General features: G+C 53.6%; 1 protein-coding gene and 2 long non-coding RNA genes across 7 annotated transcripts in view; 2 read left to right on the forward strand and 1 right to left on the reverse strand.

Moving 5' to 3' along the window:
* The window catches only part of LOC136793777 (uncharacterized), an 87,146-nt gene that overhangs the window by 52,339 nt on the left and 10,600 nt on the right, over positions 1 to 24,207 (forward strand). The gene's annotated exons all lie outside the window — the stretch shown is intronic.
* Positions 917 to 6,849, forward strand: IRF2BPL (interferon regulatory factor 2 binding protein like). Its single transcript, XM_059057926.2, has one exon. The coding sequence runs from the start codon at positions 3,695 to 3,697 to the stop codon at positions 6,023 to 6,025; it is 2,331 nt and encodes a 776-aa protein (XP_058913909.1). The 5' UTR covers positions 917 to 3,694; the 3' UTR covers positions 6,026 to 6,849.
* On the reverse strand, positions 11,929 to 13,736 carry LOC136793778 (uncharacterized). The gene is made up of 3 exons (XR_010839459.1): positions 13,672 to 13,736; positions 12,109 to 12,180; positions 11,929 to 11,998 (listed from the first exon to the last, which is right to left on the reverse strand). It is a non-coding gene; the product is annotated as an uncharacterized lncRNA (long non-coding RNA).

Consider the following 24,207-nt stretch of genomic DNA (forward strand, 5'->3'; position numbering starts at 1 on the left):
GTTTATTTCTAACTCTGTGTGTCTGAAGACACCCAGCATGTATGTGTGTGTGTGTGTATATATATATATATCTCCTTTAGTAACAGCAAAGACAAGAGACAGACAAGGAGATGGAGACATATGTGTGTGCATACCAAATATAACACTATGACACAGAATCCGACTTGCTTTCTCTAGCAGCCTGGCTACAGGGTTGGGGCTAAGTTGCTTTCTTCAGTATTTCTGGTTTAATAAAGGGACAGACTGAATAAATATTAATATAAAGAAACATTAACCAGCCAAGCCAAAGCTAAGCAGCCTCAAGCCCCAGGCTGGTGGGAATGTCACTCCATTTCCTAGCCCTATGTTTTGACTCACTCCAGGGTAGCTGTGGTGTGGGGAGGGTTGAAGTCTGCAAGGGTGAGGCAGTGCTCCCAGCAGCTCTTTACAGAGGAATCACTGCCGGGAGCCAGCCGGCCAGATAAAGTTTATTATTGTTGGGGAGTGCACAGTGAGCTCACTGTTTTGCAAAAACCGAAATCTGGCTGCTTTGAGATGAAAGAGGGGCTCCCTAGGGCTCTTCCTTCCCCCTTTCTCCCTATCCTTAAAAACTCACCTTCTTTTGCATCTAGGGCCCCAGAATGAGTGGGAAATAGGGGTGCTGGGGAGGGCTGGATGCAGGGAAACAGGTTCTGAAGGTCAAGTGTCAAAATAAAAATAAATACTTCTTAGAACTTACTTCCCTGGTGGTGCAGTGGAGAAGACTCCACATTCCTAATGCAGGGGGCCCGGGTTCGATCCCCGGTCTGGGAACTAGATTCCCACATGCATGCTGCAACTGAGAGTTGGCATGCCACAACTAAGGAGCCCACCTGCTGCAAATACAGAACCAGTGCAACTAAATAAATAAATAAAACAAATACTTCTTGTTGCTTCAACTGAACTTTATTATAATTAGTAGCAATAGTAGTGATGAATACGGATCCTTACATTCTATGCAATTTGCAAAGTACTTCCACACGTTAACCAGCAATAGTACCAACATTAACATCAACACTAATAATAAACAACCCTTGCCGATGGCTTCCTGTGAACCGGACACTGTGTTCTACACACTGTACGGCGTTATTTATGCTAGAGTCTGTGGCAGTGGCAGATCCACAACTTCTGTATATGGAAGAATTCAATGGCACAATCTATTTGGAAGGGGAGCGTGGGGGTTGGTTATGAAGATGTAATCGCATAGCACTTTACGTGAGATTGTATGTATTGTAACAAATGGGGGGGCGCTGATGGAAAATTTGAGCACCCCAAACCACCTGTGAGAACTTAAGCTTGTCAAGGCACCATTCAAAGCAGACTTCCTAGATTCAGATCCCAGTTCTGTCTCTAATGGCTGTGTGACCCTGGGCAAGTTATTTAACCTCCTTGTTTTCTGAGCTTGTAAATCAGAGTTAATAATAGAATCTACCTTGTAGATAATACTGAGTTTAATGATGATGCAAGTAAACCACCTAGCAGTGCCTGGCCCATAGCAAGTCTCAGTGAGTTGCCTCCTGTTAAAACAAGAAACAAAATGAAATCTCAAACAGTCCTAATAGGTTGGGAGCTCTGATCCCATTTTACAGGTGGAAAACAGAGGCAGTAAGTGACGGAGAGGAAATTCCAACCTAGTGTGCCAGACTCCAGAACCTGAAATTCCATTATACTGCCACCCCTCTCCAGCCTCGCCCCGGATTATCTCAATCTTCATGGAAAAAAAAAAAAAAAAGCAGGACCAATACTTGGAAGAATCAGTTGAAATGCCCCAACTAGCCCTTTGACCAACATATTTGTTCTGCAATAAACACTAATGACAAGAGGTGATCTTGTAACGGAAAAGAAAGCAGGGCCTTGCTCAGCCTTCTGGGGCACTATGAAATGAAATCACAGCACACAAGAAAGAAGTTTGAAAACTGTGACTGTGCTTTACAAAGATATATCAACATTATTAAATGCTGCCCCCACCTTCTTTTATCAATCCCGAAGAAACCACTCACCTGTTTGGTCTTTCCAGCACCTCCCCCTCCCTGCCCCCAAATGCAGCTGTGCCCAGCCAGTAGACTGTTTTCCTTAAAGGCCTCCGGGTGCTCTAGCTTCTTTAGACATTCAGCCAAAATTTTTAGAGTACGGCTTGGGGGGAGGGGTATCTCACCCTGAATTCATTTAGCTCCGTCGCTGAAGCTCAGGTTCCTAGACCAGGGCACAAACACAAAGCGAAAAGGCAGTTTCTGAAAGACGGGAAAACAGCTAATTTTGCAGGTGCTTCGGCATCAGTGGTAGCAATGAATGTGACGTTCATTCCGTGGGGGGGGGAGGTTTGATTGCAGATGGAATGGGTAATACCCTTATGAAATTCACAGCGAAAATCTTGAAACAGGACATTTAAATTCACTGCTCGGAGTGGGGTGGGGAGCGGTATCGGAAACGACGCTTGTGGTTTTCAAACGCATTTTAACTTGGGAAAGCCGGGCGGAGAAAGGAAAGGTCATAGTCTGTTTAATTTCCACCCCCAACCCTGGTCTTCCAGCATTAGCTCGCTGGGCCTCAGCTGTTGTACACACACAGCTAGGGGGGAGGGGAGGGCGGAGGCGCGGAGGAGGGGCCGACTGGGAGGAATCTGGGCGCCCTGCCGCGCATGCGCTTTTTCCGAGCAACAAGTGGGCTCCACAGAGGAAGTGTAAAGGGGAGGGGGGAGAACTGGTGCAGAGCATGGCGGTGACGTCAGCGCTCCGCCTGGGCGGCATCCCGCGCGGCCGAGCCCGGGACAGCGCAAGCCGCAGCGCGAGCGGGAGCGCCGAGCCGCGCCTCCGGAACGTAGAGTAACAATCACAACCCCACATTCCGGGCGAGCGCGAGCGGGAAGGGATGCGACCCGGGTCGAGGCGCCGCGCGAGCGCCCTGCAGCCAACGTGAGCGCCGCCAGCCGGGGGGGCCCGGGCGCCCGCCAGGCCTGGGGGCGGCGGGAGCCTGCGTGCGTGCGCTCCTCTCCTCTGCTCTCGTGCGTCCTGGAAGCAGTGGCCGCGGCGGCTCCCTCCGGCCGTGCAAACCCAGCTGCCGCCAGCGGAACGGCCGACGCTGCGAGGGGAGAAGCTCCTCTCTCGGCTGCCACCCCCTCCCCCGGTCCTCCGGGGAAGCAGCGACTTCAGCAAGATTGGATTCGGGCACCGGGTGGCACTGAACCCTCTAGCCTTCATCCCAGAGAGCCTGGCGGGGAGAGGACGCAGGTCGTAGGGGGTCCCCCCCCCCAGGGGAGAGGAAGAGACAACCCCTTTCGAGCTTCCAGGCAGCAGCCACTCCGGGGAGGGGGCCAAGAACCAACGGCGGCCAGCACCCGGCACCCTCGCCCCCTCCCCCCGGGCCCGGAGCTTCCAGCCCGGGTCTGCGACACCAGGAAGAAGGCGCCTGAGCTCCCCTCCCGACGAAACAGCCGCAGTAGGAGGTGGGGGCGAGGAGCGGGCTGAACTCGTCCGCTGCCCGGGCGGTGGAGCCCCCGCAGCGAGGCGCTGCGCGGGCGGTGGAGACTCGCGCTCCCTCCAGCCCCTGGGGCAGAACTTTCTCGCCCCCCCTCTTTCCCCCGCAGCCGTACTCCCTCCCCAGCCGACCAGCCCTCCGGGAGGAGAAAGCACCGCGGAGACAGCTGGGGCGGGGGCCTACCTTCCCGAGGGCCGGCATCATGTCGGCGGCGCAGGTGTCCTCGTCCCGAAGACAATCTTGCTACCTGTGCGACCTGCCTCGCATGCCCTGGGCCATGATCTGGGACTTCTCGGAACCCGTATGCCGCGGTTGCGTCAACTACGAGGGCGCGGATCGCATCGAGTTTGTGATCGAGACCGCGCGTCAGCTGAAGCGGGCGCACGGCTGCTTCCAGGACGGCCGCTCCCCCGGGCCGCCGCCGCCCGTCGGGGTCAAGACGGTGGCCCTGTCGGCTAAAGAGGCGGCGGCCGCGGCTGCGGCAGCGGCCGCCGCACAGCAGCAGCAACAGCAGCAACAACAGCTCAACCACGTCGATGGTTCCAGCAAGCCTGCGGTGCTGGCGGCCCCGTCCGGCCTGGAGCGCTATGGCCTGAGCGCAGCCGCTGCTGCCGCCGCCGCCGCCGCCGCCGCGGTGGAACAGCGCAGCCGCTTCGAGTATCCTCCACCACCGGTGAGCCTGGGAACCAGCAGCCACTCGGCGCGGCTGCCCAATGGCCTGGGGGGCCCCAACGGCTTCCCCAAGCCCACACCGGAGGAGGGACCCCCGGAGCTGAACCGCCAGAGCCCCAACTCGTCTTCAGCGGCGGCGTCGGTGGCGTCTCGGCGCGGGACGCATGGTGGACTAGTGACAGGGCTGCCCAACCCGGGGGGTGGCGGAGGCCCCCAGCTTACCGTGCCCCCTAATCTGCTGCCGCAGACGCTGCTTAACGGCCCGGCCAGCGCCCCCGTGCTGCCCCCACCGCCGCCTCATGGTCTGGGCAGCCGTGGGCCCCCGACGCCCGCGCCCCCCGGGGCTCCCGGGGGCCCAGCTTGTCTCGGGGGAGCCCCAGGCGTATCGGCCGCGTCGTCCTCCGCGTCATCTTCGACCTCGTCGTCGGTGGCCGAGGTGGGCGGGGGTGCTGGTGGCAAAAGGCCCGGCTCCGTGTCGAGCACTGACCAGGAGCGCGAGCTGAAGGAGAAGCAGCGTAACGCCGAGGCCCTGGCTGAGCTGAGCGAGAGCCTGCGCAACCGCGCGGAGGAATGGGCCAACAAGCCCAAGATGGTCCGCGACACGCTGCTCACGCTGGCCGGCTGCACGCCCTACGAGGTGCGTTTTAAGAAAGACCACTCGCTGCTGGGCCGTGTCTTCGCCTTCGACGCCGTCTCCAAGCCTGGCATGGACTACGAGTTGAAGCTGTTCATTGAGTACCCCACGGGCTCGGGCAACGTGTATTCCAGCGCATCTGGTGTGGCCAAGCAGATGTACCAGGACTGTATGAAGGACTTCGGTCGGGGTCTCTCCTCCGGCTTCAAGTATCTGGAGTATGAGAAGAAACACGGTTCCGGGGACTGGCGCCTACTTGGAGACCTGCTGCCCGAGGCCGTGCGCTTCTTCAAGGAGGGCGTGCCCGGCGCCGACATGCTGCCCCAGCCCTACCTGGACGCCAGCTGCCCCATGCTGCCCACGGCTCTGGTGAGTCTAAGCCGCGCCCCCAGCGCGCCCCCGGGGACCGGGGCCCTGCCGCCCGCCGCCCCCTCGGGCCGGGGCGCAGCTGCCAGCCTGCGCAAGAGGAAGGCGTCCCCCGAGCCCCCGGACTCCGCCGAGGGCGCGCTGAAGCTGGGCGAGGAGCCGCAGAGGCAGCAGTGGATGGCGAACCAGAGCGAGGCATTAAAGCTCACCATGTCGGCCGGGGGCTTTGCGGCGCCGGGGCATGCGGCAGGGGGTCCGCCTCCGCCGCCCCCGCCCCTGGGACCCCATTCTAACCGGACCACCCCGCCCGAGTCAGCCCCTCAGAACGGTCCGTCGCCCATGGCTGCCCTCATGTCGGTGGCAGACACACTGGGCACGGCGCACTCGCCGAAGGATGGCAGTTCTGTGCACTCCACCACTGCGTCCGCACGGCGCAACAGCAGCAGCCCAGTGTCGCCGGCCTCCGTACCCGGGCAGCGCCGCTTGGCATCACGGAACGGGGACCTGAATTTACAGGTGGCGCCCCCGCCGCCTAGCACCCACCCGGGCATGGACCAAGTGCACCCCCAAAACATTCCGGATTCCCCTATGGCCAACAGCGGGCCCCTTTGCTGTACCATTTGCCACGAACGTTTGGAGGACACGCATTTCGTTCAGTGTCCCTCCGTTCCCAGCCACAAATTCTGCTTCCCTTGCTCTAGAGAGAGTATCAAGGCCCAGGGGGCGACCGGCGAGGTGTACTGCCCCAGCGGAGAGAAATGCCCCCTGGTTGGGTCGAATGTACCTTGGGCCTTCATGCAGGGCGAAATCGCGACGATCTTAGCTGGGGATGTTAAAGTGAAAAAGGAGAGAGACCCTTGAACCGCGAGACAGCCACTTCCTTAGCCCCAGACCAGCTCCTCTCCCGTCCAGAGGGCCCCTCCCCCACCCACATCGACCCTCTCTTCCCTCACTCTCAAGATGTAGAATTGTGAATATAACAAACTGCAAAAAGTTAGTCTTATGTATAGACATTATTTTCGTCGTATGTTTCTATATTTTGAAACAAAGGTATGTAACTTCTTCATTTGAAGGATAAGCTGGTTTGTGTTAAGCAGTATAATATTGGTTCGGTCATTTGCATCATATTCGTTAGCATTTATTGGTGGCAGAGTGTTTGCCTAGGTACAGAATTAATAGCCTTTAGCAACGACTGCTGCTGGTGTGTATTTTTGTAAATGTTATGCACTCACTGAAAGGAAGAAAAAAACACACACAAAAGAAAATGACTTTTTTTTTTTGCCAAGGCCAGTGTTGCTGCCTAAAAAAAAAAAATGATGCTATAAAATGGTGAGAGCTTCATTTCTGAACAGCCCCAAGTGTTGAAGTCTTCACTTTATTTCTGTTTTGTTTTGTTTTTCTGTTTCCTTTGCAAAATGGTAAGGGGGGTGTTGGGGGGTGGGTGTTTTTTGTTGCAAGTTTGTGAGGGAAAATGTTTTGGTTTGTTTCTACTGACCTGAATGTGTTGGATCTTCACGTGTTGTTTTGTTTTTGCTTTATTGATGCACGGATGCTTTTGAACAGTAGAGCGAAATGCTAGACATGGAGAATCTGCTCTGTTTGTCCTTTATACATTTCTGTAGTTAACAGAACACTGTAATGTGCCTTGGAGCTTAGTAACTTGTAATAAATTCAATTGATATTAATTCTGCCCCGAGTCAGTAAGTGTGTTTTTCTAGGGCTAAGACCACACAGCTCCAACATCGGGGACACCCTCACTACTTCCAACATGGAACACAAATGCTGGTGCCTTTGAAAGCCCTCAGAGGTGGCATCTGTAGAAGGCCCAGTGCTGGCTGACTGCCCCTCCCCTTCAGTACCAGACTATTTACACTCACCTCTCCGGGGCGGGACAGTTGCTGACTAAGCGATTTCTGTTTACTCTTCAGCATCTCTGTTTTCCCCTGATGCGAACCCCAGCTGCAAGTAGCATTGTCAGGAATGCTTTTTTGGTGCCTTTCCCTGTGGCCCTGAGTATATGCTTGATACCCAGTGCAGCTGTGACTTAATGCAAGTGGGGTGGGGGAAACAGGACAAAACCGGGATGCTTTGCCTCCTAGATGTGGCAAAAATCACTGTTATTGCACATTTAAAGCAAAAATGTCACAGAGCTGGGAGCCATCAGTGGAGGCAGGAGGGGTGTGGGAAGTGGGAAATAAATCCATGTGCTCAGGACTGAGTTCCCAGCAGCTTCCAGTTTCATGCATCGATTGGAAGAGCAGTTTCACCTCATTCATGATGTTTTTTTCTTTCCCTTCCTTTTTGATAATAATTTCAAAAGGCAGGACACTTAGCTGGTTGTGGAGAGTGGGAAAGAGAGAGTCCCAAACCGTGTTCCTGGGGAGCGATTGCTTATGACACCAAATAGAACCCGTCCCCACTGGTGAAGAAAGGCGATTATTCATCTAGTTGACTTTGGTGGCATTTGTGAGGTACAGAGGGATAGGGATGGGACTGGAATGTCCTTTAGGGCCCTGGAGCCCTCCCAGAGCTCTGAGGGAAGGCAAACAAACCTGGTTTGAACCTTGTACTTTCCTGGGAGGCAAATGGAAGGGGAGTAGGAAATGGGAGGGAGGAAGCAAAACAGAACCCCAGATCCTATCAGAAATCCATTCCTGGCCACACCCCATTCCTGGTGGAGGCAAGCTGGGCCAGGACTGTCCGCACAAGGCCAGAGGAATAGTGAATAAGGGAGCAGGTGAGTTTGGGGAAAAACAAGTCACTGGTTAGCCCAGAACACCGAGGTGGAGGTTGGGTTGGTGTTCAGACTTGCTGTTAACACGCTTTCGGTTTCTGTTCCTGCTTCGCCGCCACCATCACTGAAGTAGTGGAAACCGTGACTCTGTGTTGTGTGTGTGTGTGTGTGTGTGTGTGTGTGTGTGTGTGTGTTTGGAGGTGTAGATAAATGGCAGTTGATGGATCTGCTGCAGCCTCTTAATCCTGGTACCCGGGAGGTACCTGTCTCACCTCATCAAGAATCTCCCCACATATAAATAGATGTGCGTGTCAGCTTCCTGCAAATGTGTCCTTGCATTTTCATCTGCTGCCAAGTGTTGTATTGGTGCTTATGAGTCATGAAACCTATTTTCATCCTCAGGGGTAATTAACTTGGGGGTGATAATGCATAGCAGACTGTAGGAAGAGTTAATTCTAAAACCTATTCTCGCCTGGCTACCAAGCACACATTTCACTTAAAGGTCTGGGTTGGCTTTTCTCATCAGCTCATTAATAAAAACCAAGCATGTTTCGCCTGGAAGATCCTCTGAGGTGCTCCCAACCCCCATGCACACACCCATAAAATGGGTAAAGCTCAGCAGCCTGAGAATACAGAGATAGAGTGTCACAGGTGTAATTTAACCACCAGTGAATGAAGGCATGGTGGGTGCAGCCACAGCATTGAGCTGCACATGTCAACTTGGACACGTGGATGACGGGTCCAGGTGTGAACCCTATGAGTACTGTCCAGTGGATCCAAGTGGGAGTTGGCCCTGTTACCTGCCTCTGCGTGTGCATCCGCTCCTGCTGGCCTTCCACTGTCTCTTCATTGCTCTTGTATTACTTTCAGGAACTTTTAGGATTATGGGATCCTTGATTTAGTGCACATAGGTAGGAAAGGGGCCTGTCATGAAGAGCTGAGCACTGTAGTTTGCTCCCTCTTGTTGCTGGGTGCATTATTAGCGGGAGAGGCAGAGCTGTAATAATAAAGCATCCAGCACAGGCGGCCAGTTAGGTTTCACTAAGGAAACCTGCCTGATGAGACCTGGGGGAAAGGAAGGAGGGGTGGGAGTAAGAGGGAGAGCACGGACTGGAGTGGAAGTGAATTATAATGGTGCAGTTAATTAAAGTTTACCAGTGCCAGGAGCCTGTTTGTTAAATGGCAGCTCCCCCTTCTTTTTTTTGGGAACGGTGTGACCTTTCTCTTTGCTCTGACCCATTCAGCTGCTAGTGTGGTTGCCTTAGCCAGTCTTGCTTTGATCCCTCAGCTAGATTTCCCTTACCCTGACACTTTCCACATTGCACACCCCGGAAGCAATTTCCTCTCCAGTACACGAGGATTCTTGTGGGTTTCAGAGATTCCAATGGAGGTCTCTGATGAGCTAGTCTTCCTTCATCTCCAGTTCACCCTGGATCTCCCCACCTCCTCTATTTCCTCCTTCTCATTCTCTTCCCACTCCGAGCCAAAGTGGCCAACATTTAAAAATCCATATTGCTTTTATTTATAGGCATTGTTTGTGCAGCTAACCTAAGCCGGATGTTTCTTTGAGTGGGCACAGGGGTGGGGCAAAGAGGACCTAATTCAACAGCTTTGAGAGAAGAGGCTGATGATGGGCGTCATTTTTTGACCTTGATCTCTGAAGGTTGCAAGAGGGGAGATCCACCAGTGAGGACAGCTCACCATGTCAAGTCCGGCATTCACATCTGAACCCGCTCCGCTCACATGGGCGTGAACACCTATGTTTTTAAATGTGCTTTGAGGGTTCATTTTCACATTCATCCGGCCCAGGCTATTGATGTAACAAGGACTGAAATTCACTTTTATTTTCTCTTATACTTTGTCAAATCCAGGAAATTGGGACAGGGAATGACCCTTAAGGGCACTGTTGAAATGCTTTTTAAACCTTGCTGGGGTCCTCTGACCTTAGAAAAATTTGGTGAACATGATGGATCCTTCCTCAGAAAGTACAGGTGCGCCCCACACACACATGGACTTGCATACATTTTCTTTCCTTTTTAATTTTATGTACTTATATTTGAATAGGTAATATATTCCTTTGGTTCAAAGTTCAAAAGATGCAAAGGGGAATACAGTACAACCGTAAGGTTTCCTTTCTACAAGTGGCTCCTCGGCCACCTAGTTCCCTTCTGGGATGCAACCAGCATTACCCAATCTTTAAAGGGGTTCATGCACATCTAAAATCCATCCATGGAACTTGAGGTTAGAACCTAGGTCTAGTTCATCCACCTAGTAAAAACGAGGGCCCCATGGCACAGAGAGATGAAGGAACTTGCCTAAAGTCACACAGTGGCAGAGCCCAGGCTAGATTCCTGTTAAGAACAACTCTGGTGCACATTTTAAAAAATTAAGGACATTTAACTTACCTAGAGTTTTATATGACAGCAGGTGCTGACGAAGTGGGCAAAAGGAGAGTGAGCACCTGGTGGGGTGGGGCTCAGTGTTTTTAGTAGCTCTTGGAGGACAGCGAACAAGCATTTGTCTCTTGGTCTCTTTTGCAGCCATACCTTTGGGGGAAGGGGATGTGGAGAGCAGTGTCTAGGTTTCTGACGGTAAATATCAGGTGGGCCTTAATTTGTGGAGTCCTTTCTTAACCTTTGAGCTGTGGGCCCTCACACCACCTCCCCCTTTGCTGATTGGAAACTTCTGAAGGTTTAAAGACTGTCAGATAAGTAACCATTTGGACATAGAGGTCAGAGGTAGGGAGACGAGGACTCCTGCCTGCGACCTTCTCTTGAACTTGGGGCTTCTCTCTTCTCTTCCTGTCACCCACCTCTGCCTGGCCATCTAGGAGACAAGTGGCATGCCCGGTGCTGTGTGAGGTGCCGGGTAGGTGCACACTTCAGGCCAGCCTACGAGGAAGGTGTGATGACCCTCGTTTTACAGATGTGCCAACTGAGCTCAGAGAGGTTAAATGCCCAAAGCCATCGCTGGTATTCCATTCAAGCCCAGGGCAGCCTAGAGCCAGGACGCCTATATTGCTCCACGCAGAAGGCCTCTACTTTCTGACCCACGGGGCCCAGGAAACCCAGGCTCAGAGCTTGAGCCTGTCCCTCAGCCCTTTCCCCATCTCCCAAAGTCTCCATGTGAGCCTGGCCAGTGCCAGTGAGTGAGGCTGTCCCAGGGGGGGCGCTGTTGGGAAGCCCCTGGGAGAGGAGGGCATTTTCTAGGCTTGGTGTGCTTGGAACACACCCTGGTGCTGTCCAAGCCATATTTCCAATCAGGGATTCTGGAGCAAGACTGTTCTTCTGAAGTCTCCCTCAAGCTGCCTCCTACGCTTAAACTTAAGTAAAGAATGATCCACGAAAGCTTACCTCCTCGTGGGTACCACATTGTGGACCCATGATTGGTGGGTCCGCGCTTCAGGCTAGACTCAAGAGCAGTGTCCCAACCTCCCAACTGGTCTCCCGTGGGCTCCAGTCTCCACCCACTCCAGGCCAGGGCTCTGTAGCAGGCAATTCTTTTACATATCTGAACGTGTCATCTCCTTGCTTAGAAACCTCCCTTGGCTCTCTGCTGCCTACAGGATAAAGTCCAAATTCCTTAGCATGGCAAGCAAAGCGTTCCACCATTTCTCCATCCCAGGGGTAGAGTATGTTAATTTTTGAAAAGGTATTACATATACATGGCAAAAAAGAAAATCAAACAGCATGAAAAGATACTCAGTGAAAAGTCAGTCAGTCTCCTTCCCTTCCAGGTCTTCAGTTCCCCTCCGCTGAGGGAAGCACTGTTGGCAGTTATTTTGTGTATGTTTTCAGCAGTATTAGATGCACAAAGAAGCTTAGATTTATAATATATATCTCCTGGGGGTAGATCTTAGAATAAACCAGACAGGAAGGAAGGTCCAGGGCAGGGAACTAGACTTGGTCAGAGCCCCAGTCTGGGTCTGGGGTGTCCTCTACCTCCACAGCCAGGGACTAGCTATTATTTTTCTTTGGCTCCTGGACAAGGTGTGTGTGTGTGCCCTTGGCCCACGCCGGTGCACTTATACCTACCTACATCGCTGTGGTGCTAGCGCTGGGCTTCCTAAGCCAGCCCCATTGTGGCTTGGGGGGTGTTCTCTGGAAGGGATGGGGAGATGGAGGGGTGGGGCAGTGGCCATGGACACCAGGTATTCCCTGTGGTGTCCAGCGCTTTCCCCTACTGCCACATCCTTCTCCCTTTCCCATACCCCACAGCAGCTTGGTGAAGCTGGCAGAACTGCTTCCTCAGGTCTCTTAGGTGACAGACTGGGAAACTGTGGCTAAAAGAAAAGAGCGAGGGAGAAATGTTATTGAATGTAACCTCTGGACCCTCTGGGCTAAGCATGGTCATATACTATTTTTCCTTTATTATGGCAAGGTTTGGAGGCTGCTTGTTGGCATCATTCTCCTTTGACAGGAAAATACCCATAGTAGGTACTGTCATTACTCCCATTTTACAGACAAGACAACCAAGTCACAGAGCAGTGAGTAACTTCCCCCAGCTTGGCCTCACTCCCTCTCTCACAGGGGAAGGTCGTTCACATGCTCCCCAGGCCCACGCCCCAGCACTTCACTCTCCACCAGTGCAAACCCTTCCAGGGAGGCCTGGGTTTTTGTTGCAAGGAGGAGCCAGCATGTGAAATCCGGAGCCATGGGCAGTGGTTCAGAAACCACAGCTCCAGGAGGTCCAGCTGCCTCTGAGAACAGGTTCGGGTTGCTGAGGGTGCCGGGGGCAACGCTGGCAGCCAGCACCCGGGGACAGGCAGCTCTGGAACGCTGGGCCATGTGAACACGGAGGAATTAACTCTGAGCCCCTGGGTCTCCGCCCAGACGGTCACGTGACCACCTCCTACAAATCCCCACCCCCACCCCTGTTTGCCTGGTGCTGTAGGCAACTGATTCTTGACTCGGGAAGTCGCCAACAGGCCCATTCTGGTGGGGCTGGGGGACCCAGGGACTAGGAGAGGGAGCCTTCTGGAATTAGGAGCATTTTAGGGGAGGGGGAGCGAACGGTGGCTGGCAGCTTCCCGGGAGCAGGGGGGCCAGAGGAGGGGCTGCTGTGACGTCCTCTATCTCACCTGGGGTTAAAATACTGACCAAGCCATCTGCCCAGAGGTGGCTTCTCAGGTTCCAGGCTGCTTCCTGCCCCAGAAGGGCCTCCATGCCTCCTCGGTGACTGAGTACCACAGCTGGGGCAGGGGGAGGTAGGATGCCTTAACCCACTCCTGCTGTCCTCAACCCACCCTTCCCCAACAGGGGCAGAAGGGGTCAGCAGGTGGCGGGGGCAGGGGCCAGGGTTGGGAGGGCCTCTGAGAGCCTGTGCCTCCTTTTCTTAATCCCGCATGGGCCAGGTCAAGCCCTTTTCCCTGGGAACCAGCTGAGTCAGAGCCTGCGGCCTCCTTATCCCTTCATCTCCTGTCCCACCTGCCAGTGGCTCCTTCCCAGGGCTCTCTCTCCTCCCCACGGCGGCGAAGTGCCTGTAGCAGGCTTCCTTTTCCCTCCGGACGGCAGAGGTTGCCAGAGGAGCCTGGAGCCCAGGCCATGCGAGGGCACACAGCCAGGCTGCGGCTTCCGCCCTACAGTCTTGCTCCCCTCGCCTTCGTCCTCCTCTCGCCCCCTGCTTCTCCTTCTACGCTTATCAAAGGTCCACGCTTCACTGAAGACTTGGGTTCACCCCACAAACATTGATCCGTTGACATTTGGGTTCCACTCCTGGTTCTGCTGTTAACTTTGGGCAAGTTGCTTGATCTCTCAGGGCTTCAGTGTCCTACCTGTCGGTGGGAACACCCCTCACCAGGTTGTTGGAAGAATTAAAACAGATAGAGCATGTCAGTGTCAGCACAGCGCAGTCTGGTCGGCTCCCAGTGCAAGTTGGCTACTGTTGTTACCCTTGTTCGTGCTTGGCTCAGGCCCCGCCCATCACTGACACCCGCCCCCCCAGCACACATACATACGCACTCTCCGTGCTGGGAGGGGGAGGGGATGGCTAGGTGCTGTGACCACGGGGGCCCCAGGAGCACAGATCTGGATCGCTGGGGAAGACCCCTTCCAGAAAGCGGGGCCTGCGGAGGAAGGAGAGAGAGGGGAGAAAGGGACTAGGGGGCAGGAGAGTAAGTTTCTGCCGGAGAAGGACGAAGAGTTAGCTTGGTTGGTCTGGAATGGGGGGGAGAGGTGAGGCAGCACCAGCAGGCAAGACCTCATGAGCTAAGCTGAGGGACTTGGAATTAATCACGCAGGGCCACGGAAGGGTGTACGGGCAGAGGACTCCGTCTGACGTGCCATTTGGAAAGGTCTTTCTGGCAGCAGTGTGAGGACTAGATTATCCGGAAGGAGAAGCAAGCATGGGAAAGCAGCGAGGAGGGGGCTGCAGTGATCCAGGCAAGAGGGGATGAAGCCAATTCAGGAGGGACTGTGACGGCTGGCGGGGAGGGGGGAGGGGGGGAATCTGAGAGCTGTAAGGAGGAGAGATGGCAGGTGCCTGAGGGCGAGGTAGAGGAAGGAAGGAAGGAGGCAGGCTCATCCTCAGCTCAGGTGCCCAGGGAATGCAGCACGGCCTGACGCTGGCCTGACGTGCCATGGGCCAGCTCAGGGTGGACCTGCTGACCCGGGCTGTGCAGACAGGTCTGGGCAGGAACTGAGGGGTGGCAGTCAGAAGGGTGAGTTTAAGTGAGGTCCCTGAGGGAAAGTGGGCAGAAAATGAGAAGAGGATGGAATGCTGGGAGCACTCACCTTCCAGGGCTGGAGAGGAGGAGTCCGGGAGGAGAAGGGCGGCAGGAGAGAAGGGAGGACAATCACAGGAAGTGGCATCCTGCCTGCCAAAGCAGATGCTGCTGGATGGGGTCTTCAGTAGCGTCAGGCGCTGGGCTGAGATGGAGGAAGATAAGGCCCAAAAGGTGTCCGTTGAATTTAGCAGCAGGGAGGTGCCTGGAGACCCTGGCCAGAGAGGTATGTAGAGAGTGGAGGGGACAGAGGCTAGGACACAGTGTACTAAGGGGACAGCAAAAGGCCCAGTTTGTCCCAGGGTCTCGGCTCTGAAGGGAAGGAGTGAACCTGGCAGCCAGGGGGCGGGGGGGTGGGAGTCTCTCTGATCCAAGTTGAGGGAGACATAAGCATGTTTATAGGGAAAGAACTAGAAGGAGAGGTTGAATATACTAGGAGGGGGATCGGTATGAATGCATGACAGGCTCCAAGAGGGGAGGAGGCAGCAGGAGAAGCAGTATAGGGTACTGGAAAGTCGGATTAATAATAACTGCCAGGGGGCTTCCCTGGTGGCGCAGTGGTTGAGAGTCCGCCTGCCGATGCAGGGGATACAGGTTCGTGCCCCGGTCCGGAAAGATCCCACATGCCGCGGAGCGGCTGGGCCCGTGAGCCATGGCCGCTGAGCCTGCGCTCCACAGTGGGAGAGGCCACAACAGTGAGAGGCCCGCGTACCACAAAAAAAAAAATAAATAAAAAAAATAACTGCCAGGACTTCCCTGGTGGCACAGTGGTTGAGAGTCCGCCTGCCGATGCAGGGGATACGGGTTCGTGCCCCGGTACGGGAGGATCCCACATGCCGCGGAGCTGCTGGTCCCCTGAGTCACAACTACTGAGCCTGCGCGTCCGGAGCCTGTGCTCCGCAACGGGAGAGGCCACAACAGTGAGAGGCCCGCGTACTGAAAATAATAATAATAATAGCTGCCATTTAAGTGCTTGTTGTGTGCGTGGCACCGTTCTCAGCACTTTGCATTTGCTAGCCCACCTGGTCCACACAACAGCCTATGCAGTAGGCGCTCTTATTATCCTCATTTTACAGATGAACGGCCCTGACACAGAAACGGTAAGTAGCTTGCCCAACGTTGCACAGCTAACATGGGGTGCTGCCCGTGTGCCAGGACTTGAGTCCAGGCAGGGTGCCTCCAGGGGTGTGTAGTCGTCAAGACTTGACCTCCTGGGTTTAAATCCCAGCGCCTCCACTCGTTTGCTTTGTCCTCCTGTCCCTTAGTTTCCCTGCCAAAAAAAGGGCATGAGAATTGTACCCATTTCTTAGTGCTACTGGGTGGATCAAATGTGTAAATGCCCATAAAACACTTGGAGCAGGGCGTGGTGAACAGAAAGCACAGGTGGGGCGACTTGCCTGGGACAGATTTGGGTGCTTCTTATGCTGGGAGCGGAGGGAGGAAGCGAGCACAGGCTGATGGAGGGATCTGGGGAGTCCTTGGCCCTTTTGTACAGTGTTTATCTATTTATGGGCCCTCTCCTGGGTCAGAGATGGCACCTTGCAGGCAGGTGTCAGAGCAGCTTGTGCTGGAGTTGAAGCAGCCCTTGGGACCAGATCCCAGTCTCCTCACTCCACTCCATTGCCATGGGACCTTCTGCACGTTCCTCTCAGAGCCTTCGTCTCTTCCCAGGCCAAAGGGGCAGTGATGCCCACCTGCCGGGCTGTGGGGAGGGTGAAATGAGATCATGTGTGTGAGTTGGCATGCCCATAGCAATGCCAGGCACCTGGGTGACACTTGTTATACAGAAGCTACCTCCGCCACTTCTACAGACATTGATGGAGCAGGCGCCAGGTACTGTTCTAGAATGAAATTATTAATATTATCCCTGGAGCCTCAGCAGAGTACCTAGATGGTTACTAACTGTTGGGTAGATGAGGAAAGAGGGCGTCTCCAGCAAGGATTAAGGATGGAGTGAAGGAGGAGGTGCTAGGATGAATTAGTCAGAAAAGGAAAGTGGAGAGTTTGTTCGTAACCCGCTCTGTTAGATATCCGCGGGCCCACGTGCTGCACCCTACCCAAGACAGCATGCTACGGGTTGAGTTTGGCAGATCCCAAGTTACATGCAGATGTGACTTGGAAGATGAGAGTGTAGGATCCTGAGCACCTGAGGACTGGTGGCAGGGCATCCAGGGCTGGTGGGAAATTTTGTTATTTATTTATTTATTTATTATTTTTGGCTGCATTGGATCTTCGTTGCTGCGCACGGACTTTCTCTAGTTGCAGTGAGCAGGGGCTACTCTTCCTTGCGGTGCGTGGGCTTCTTATTGCAGTGGCTTCTCTTGTTGTGGAGCGCTGGCTCCAGGCTCATGGGCTTCATTAGTTGTGGCAGGTGGGCTCAGTGGTTGTGGCTCGTGGGCTGTAGAGTGCAGGCTCAGTAGCTGTGGCGCACAGGCTTGGTTGCTCCGCGGGATGTGGTATTTTCCCGGACCAGGGCTTGAACCCATGTCCCCTGCATTGGCAGGTGGACTCTTAACCACTGCGCCACGAGGGAAGCCCCTGGTGGGCAATTTACTTACCAAGGTCTGTCCTCTTGGGGATTGTGAAATCCAACCCACCTGACTTGGAGGTGGGATTTCCCGGTAAAGGAAGAAGTCTGTTTGGCGAATCGTTTGAGTTTTGGGCAGGACGGGCTTATGGGCGTGGACCTGTGCAGTAACACTGAGCACCATGTTCGAAAGGGACAGTTTAATGCTTTGCTTTTGCCGTCTTGAAATTCTTCACAATTTTGAACAAGGAGCCCCACGTTTTCATTTTGGCTTGAGCCCTGCAAGTTATGTAGCCTGTCCCGGTTCTAGGGCCTGAGGTGCTTGTCTGTCTCTTAGCCCATAATGAACGTGGCAGGGCCCACATGGGCACCTGGCCCTGGATGTGATGGGCCCAGAGAGGGATGAGGGAGGCCGCATGGAGCTCTGTCCCTCCGGAGGCCTGGAGCTGGGGTGAGACCTGTGGTATTAAGTGGAGCATGCTCGACAGAGTCAGACCACTGGATTGGTGTCCTCACCCTGCTACCAGCCAGCTGTGTGCTCTTCAGCAGGCTCTGGACATCTCTGAGCCTGTTTCCCCGTCTGCAGGCTGCAGATTGAGTGACCACATGACAGGAGGGTTAAATGAGGTAATGGGCAGAGAGTGCCTAGTACGTAGTAGGTGCTTAGCAGATGTTTGCTGGTGGGTGCCTGCTTGGGCCCAGAAGGCAGCTGGATCGGGAATAACATGCTCCTTACTCTAGGAGACGATGGGAGAAAAGGCACAATGTCCCTGCACTACCCTGTAGGGGATGCAGGGGGCTGAGTGCCATCCTTGGAAATGTCTTCCAGGAAATGGGCTGCCAGCTCCCCCCCTCCAGAGGGGCCACCATCTTTGGCCACTTCATTTCCAGAGTGAGCAAAGGGAGAACAAATCTGAGCCCTGGCCCAGAGGTGGGAATTCCAGGCCGTCGGGCCTCGTTCTGGGGCCCTGAGCTATCCTACCCCTCACTCCGCAACTGTCTCACACCTTAGTTTCCCCAGATCCTCTCCAGGGAGAGCAGCTTTCCCTGTGTAATAGGGCAGTGCCCCTTCTCTCTGGGAGGCCTCCCCGTCCAGGGGATATAGCTGTGGGCTGAGGTCATGTGTTCCCTCCTCCTCAACACCCCATTGTCCCGTCCCCACCCCTTTTCTGATCCTTGATCTACCCTGAGCTGGATTAAGACCTTTAGCCTCCCTCAGAGCTGAGAGGTTAAGGTGCACCTCCCCACACCCACTCACATACAAATTCAAAATAAAAACCACCCTAAGCCTTAAATCGGTGTGACAAAGTCCAACAAAGTTCTGATTTTTCCCAGGACGGCTACTTCCTTGCTATTTTTGAAATACTAAGAATTAGCTCTTAAAAAAAACAAACCATACCAAAACACTTTGTTGATGCCCTTTTACTGCCAGTGCTCTAAGCACATGCTTACTCTGCCTGTTCGGTAACCTGGCCTCGCCTGCCCCCTCCCCTGTGCCAGAGCGGGACAGAGGCCTGACCTGCAATACAGGGCATCGGGCCACTCTGCCCAGAGCCTTCCCCAGGGGAGAGGGAAGCCCTGGGCCAATCAGCCCCTCCTGGAGATGTGATGTCAGGAAAGCCCAGAAGGTTCCACTCCACCCCTGCCACAGGCTCACGCTGTCCTCCCGACCAGAGCAGCCCGGGCCAGCATGGGCCCTCGTCCAGTCCTCCAGCTGGCCAAGGACGGCTGGGCTGCGTTAGTGCCCAGGCCTGCGGCCCTTCACTCCACACCTGCCTGGGGGCTGGTCTCCCTGCCCCAGGCTCCTCCCCTTCCCGCTGTGGGGGAAGGAGCGAGCAAGTGCTGGAACTCCTGCAGACTGGCTCTTCCAGATCCTGCTTATAATCCCTGGTCAAAAATAAATCCTGTGTGTCTGAGCAGGAGAGGGTAGGAGGGTGAGATGGTGGGAGACAGAGGAGGCAGGCAGAAGGCCGCGGACAAGCAGGAAGACCAGGCCTCCTTAGCACCCCCAGTGAATGCCCCAAAGAAAGGGGCCGATACCGAGCATCCCAGAAAATTCCAGGTGGGAGGACCTTTTGGAGCACTTCATTTTGCTGAGAGATAACAGGCCCAGAAAGCGGGCAGGTCATTTCCCTAATGTCAGCAGCAAAGTGATCCACGCCGGTGGATCAGAGCCCCATGGGCCTTGCTCTGGCTCCTCGCTTTTCCCTGAGTGAGGCATGAGGACTGGCCCCCAACCTCCTGGGTGCTCCTCCCCTGAGCACCCCCCGATCAAGCCAGAAGGCACCTCTGCATCCCCTGCCTGCCCGCCACTGCCCACTTTCCTGCTCAGCTCTTTTTCTCCCCACACTACCCGGCACCCATCCAGCTTATCCCCCTTTCCCTCCACAAGGGAAGGGACATTTATTACTGTGTCTGGTGTGGTACCTACGAAGCTATATATCCCTCTCTATGATAAACCCAAGCCTGAGGTTAGATGTTTTCTGGAGAAAATTTCACATTCCAGGAGGGAGAAAGAAAGGATCGGTGGATTCTGAGCACTTTACATGTGCAAGGCACTTTCCTTACTTGACTTCCAACCCTTAAGGCAGTGCTGCAAAGCATCTTCCATCCGAGAGATGAGCCTTTGAGCCAGAGAGCTTTAAAGCTCTGGCTGAAGGTCGTGGAGCAGCAGTGCTCAGGGTAAACCCGTCTCCCATCCACTCCTTGCATCTCTGGGCCCCGCATCTGCAGCGCTAGGGATGTGGCTGGCCTGCAGCGAGTGGTCTCTAGGCATGATCTCAGTTTATCCTCACAGCACCCACGAGAGAGCTACTATTGGCCCCTCTTTTTACAGTGGAGGAAACGGAGGCACCAGGAGGTTAAGGGACTATGACCCCGCCACTAGACAGAAGTAGATGTGAAACCTGAATGCAGGGACTCTGCTGCAGGCCCCTGCTCTTAATCAGGCACAATCTGAGTCCTCCTCCATACTTCCAGGCCCCTGTCGCCGTGGCCTTGGGGATGTGGGTTTCAGGCCAGCCTCCTGGAGTCTCCTTGGGAGGTCAGCGGCTGTGGGTTCGCATTCCGCAGCCACTCTGGTTAAAGGCTCAGGGAAGGAGGAAGGAAAGATATGGGCTGAGAGTGGAGTTTGAGATTTGTGTCTTGCCCTTTAGAGTTTTAGCTTTGTCCCTGTGGCTTTAGGGGATTAAGGTTGTATGTTTCTTTCCTCAGCAGAGGCTTCCCCCAGAAAAGCCCATGAAATACACAGATGCAGGGGTATTTGGAAAGAGTTCATTCAGGCTTTGGGATTAGACAGAAGGGTTTCATGTTTCTTCTGTACTAGTGATCTTGGAAAAGTCACTCTGAGCCTTGAATTTCTTTCTGTCAAGTAAGAATAGTGCCTCCTTTGAAGAGTTATAAAGGGGGTCAAACTGTGAAGTCGTCTGTAGTTGTCAATTCTGACGCATTGATGCTATTACCTTCCTAAAGGAAAAAGTCAGCTTGAGGGGTAGTGAAGGTGGCTGTGGGAGTGACAACTGGGCAGTTAGGATGTTGGTAAAGTGAATTTTGTCCCAGAGCCCTGAGACCTCTAAGCTACAGGGGAGAGGCTGCAGATGGGTCAAGATTTGCTTTACTGGTGCCTTGAGGGGGCGATCAAGAAACTGACTTTGCCTGGGCTGCTGAGGGAGAAGCAGGAGGTTGCATTGCCCCGGGTGGAGCACACCCATTGCCCCTCCAGAGTGCAGGGCCCCTGGGCTCACACCGTCAGACAAGAGCAGTGACATTCTTCCAGTTGATTCCACCCCAGGGTCCCCCAAAGGGGAGGAGCTCCTGGCCATTTTCAGGAGTTCTCATTTCCAATCTGCCCAGGTGGTTGCAGGGAGATTGGAGGCTGGGGGAAAACATGAGGAACCTTTGCCTGAAGCGAGCCAGGGGTCCGTGGCACCAGGAGGAAGGGCTGCTGCAGGCGGATGCGGTCTCTCTGGCTTATGTAACCATTTCCCTCAGCCCCCCCCCCCCCCCCCACCGAGTATGCACAAACAATAACTTGGAATAGATACCAGTCTGGTTGAGGCAGGTCATCAAAACCTGGAACTGTCCCTGCCAAACAGGAACGTCCTGTCCCCTCAGCTGAGCAGATGCCTGGCTTATGGGGGGAGGAATGAGAGATGTAATCAGGCTCTCAGAGTCAGGAAGCATGGATTGTCCTTGCTTTGTTGGGTCATCTGGTCAATTATCACTTATTCAGCGTTCAGAATGTGGTCATAAATAAGCCAAAGTCCTTGTTGGTGTGCTTACAAGCTATCGGGGAAGGGTTCCAGAAACACAACACTTGGTAATAGAGGAGCAACTGCTTTAGCTTGGACAATTTGGCTTGGGTTTTGATGAGTGAATAGGAGTTCACTGATCAGGGAAGGGAAAATCCCAGGTCTTATTTGTCCACTGGTTTAAGATGAAAAAAAACAACCCTGTGCAGAATACATGAGTGCTAGGAGGTACTCTAAGGTGGCAGGAAAGCATGACTTAGGAATGAGACCATTCTGGGTCTGACGGTAGAGTTCCCTGATACTGTAATTTTGGCCTCTGCCCCATTGGTCAGGCCTCCAGCCCTTCTCTGGGCTCTATTGGAAGAAAACTTGGTCCAAAGCAAATTTCTCTCTCTGAGTGTGCCATCCAGTGCCTTGATAACTGGGAGCACAGAGGTCAAGGGAGGACATTTTATTGGTGCTGCGGAGAGTCAAAATACATGGATGGGAGGCCTTCCCCATCTCCCTGCCCCCTGCCCTCTTCCCTGCCTGCCCTGGCCACAACCACCAGGCACCCTCATCTCTCTTAACCTCTTCTTGCTTGGCACTGAAATAGCCTGGCTGAGTCCTTGACCTGACATTTTCTAGACCTCTCACTTGGCTCAGTGGTTCAGGACCCAGACTCCTATATGGCCATCTCCAGTTATTCCTTAGGTCCAGACCTTGCACACACAGTTTGATTGAGTCTGAAGCCCCATAAGGACTCACAGGTAAGACCTCTTGAATAGCAAAAGTACACAATCCCACGCTAGCTATGTGCCCACAGGCTGTCACCCACTTGAACATGTGAGCCCAGGCTCACAATTTCCAGGACCAGATGGATCAACTGTAGGGCAGAACTTGTGGAGTGGGCACGCCTGGGCTGTTTGTGACCATAGCCCATCATCGCTTAAACAGCAGGGAATGCAAAGCCACGCGTGGATTTGGTCTCAGCTGAATTTATTTGCATCTCCCTTTGCATGAGTCAAAAGCATGTCTGATTATCATGTATTATCTCTTTTCAAGTTAGAGTTTCCCCACGTGGCAAGTGAGAATGGGGCTTCCTCACCTATTTCACCGAAGGGAAAGTCAAGACATTAAAGAGTGATTTGCCCACAGTTCCTTTATTTAGCAGACACGTATGGAGCACCTACTCTCTGCCGCCGTCTCTGCAAACACAGGGTGTTCAGGAGAAAGCAAAACAAAGGGCCTGTCCCCAGGAAGCTTACATTCTGGTGGGGAACACCACCAACAAATAAATACGTCAAAATACGTCAGCATATGTCATATGCTATTCAGATGGATAAAAGTAGGGAGGGGGAGAGTGATTGACAGGATGGGGAGAGTGTTGTTGTTTCACACATTTGGTTCTGGAAGGTCCTGCAGAGGAGGTGACGTCAAAGAAGAGATATGATATATGTGAGGCTAAGGTGTTCCAGGCCATGTGACAATGTCATAACCACACTGAGTGCCCTCAATCTTTTCTCTCTCTACTGCTGGCTCCCTGCAGTGAGGCAGGGACTCTTTGAAAAAAAGGATGACAACTGCTCATCTTTGGGTCTTCGGTTCTGACTGCGGTTCAGATGCTATTGGCGTGTTTCCAACTCCCCCTCCAGAAGGGCTTGTGTGATACTGAATGCCCAGTCCAGGAACAGTGCCTGGAATAGAGGAGAATGTTTCTGACTGACTGCGTTGCAGATAGAATGCACGATTAGAAGCCTGCAGCTAGAGGTGAGGCATGGGCCTGGGGCCAGAAGCACATCCTAGGAGAGAGGCAGGAGTGATCTCTAATTTCAGTCCCTGCGATTGATCCAGTGGCTTCATGTTGGTCTTCTACAGAAAAACAACAGCAAACATCTATATTGTGCTAACCACTCTTCGGAGCGCTTTATATACATTAATGCATTTAATCCTCATAAAAGCCCTGTGTGACAAGTGCTATTATCATCCCGATTTTATAGGTCAAAGTTCTAAAGCACAGAGAGGTTAAGTGATTTAGCTGAGGTCACACAGCTAATAATTGGCAGAGCCAGAATGTAAGTAAGTCCAAGAGTCCCCGTTCTTATGCTTACACTATAGTTTCATACCCCATATCCTTATCCCATAGACTGGTTCCCTAGATCTTTAACTGGGGTGTTTGTGCCCTCAGAGTCTCTGGGATGAGCCAGAGGGTTTTTGAGACTCAACTTCCAAGAAGGTAATATTTAATTAAAGATTTCAGAAAAAAATTAAGTATTTAATTATAATTAATTTAATACATTTTTATACTGTGATGATGACAGATATAATAGCGAAAGCCAGGAGTATTTTTAATATAAAAAAGGACAAAGCTGGGCTTCCCTGGTGGCACAGTGGTTGAGAGTCCGCCTGCCGATGCAGGGGACACGGGTTCGTGTCCCGGTCCGGGGGGATCCCACATGCCACGAAGCGGCTAGACCCGTGAGCCATAGCCGCTGAGCCTGCGGGTCCGGAGCCTGTGCTCCGCAATGGGAGGGGCCACAACAGTGAGAGGCCCGCGTACCGCAAAAAAAAAAAAAAAAAAAAAAAAAAGAGCTTTCCAGGAAATGCCACCCTGATGGTGAGTTGCAGGGTTTCTGTCCTCAGACCCTTCCCAGGCCCCTAGCCCAGGGTGAACTGTCCTTGTCTGTGATTTCCCCTCATCCCAGCACAAGTATGCGAGTACACACCACACACAAATACACACACACACACACACACACACACACACGCACGCACAGAATCCCCAGCCACTGTGACTGTCTGGATGGAAGGGATCATGGGCCAAGTCAGGCT

The sequence above is a fragment of the Kogia breviceps genome, chromosome 3, assembly GCF_026419965.1.
Source record: "Kogia breviceps isolate mKogBre1 chromosome 3, mKogBre1 haplotype 1, whole genome shotgun sequence".
NCBI lineage: Eukaryota > Metazoa > Chordata > Mammalia > Artiodactyla > Physeteridae > Kogia > Kogia breviceps.

Excerpts from the sequence above, each read along its gene's own strand:
- IRF2BPL (XM_059057926.2), top strand. The coding sequence starts at position 3,695 with ATGTCGGCGGCGCAGGTGTCCTCGTCCCGAAGACAATCTTGCTACCTG.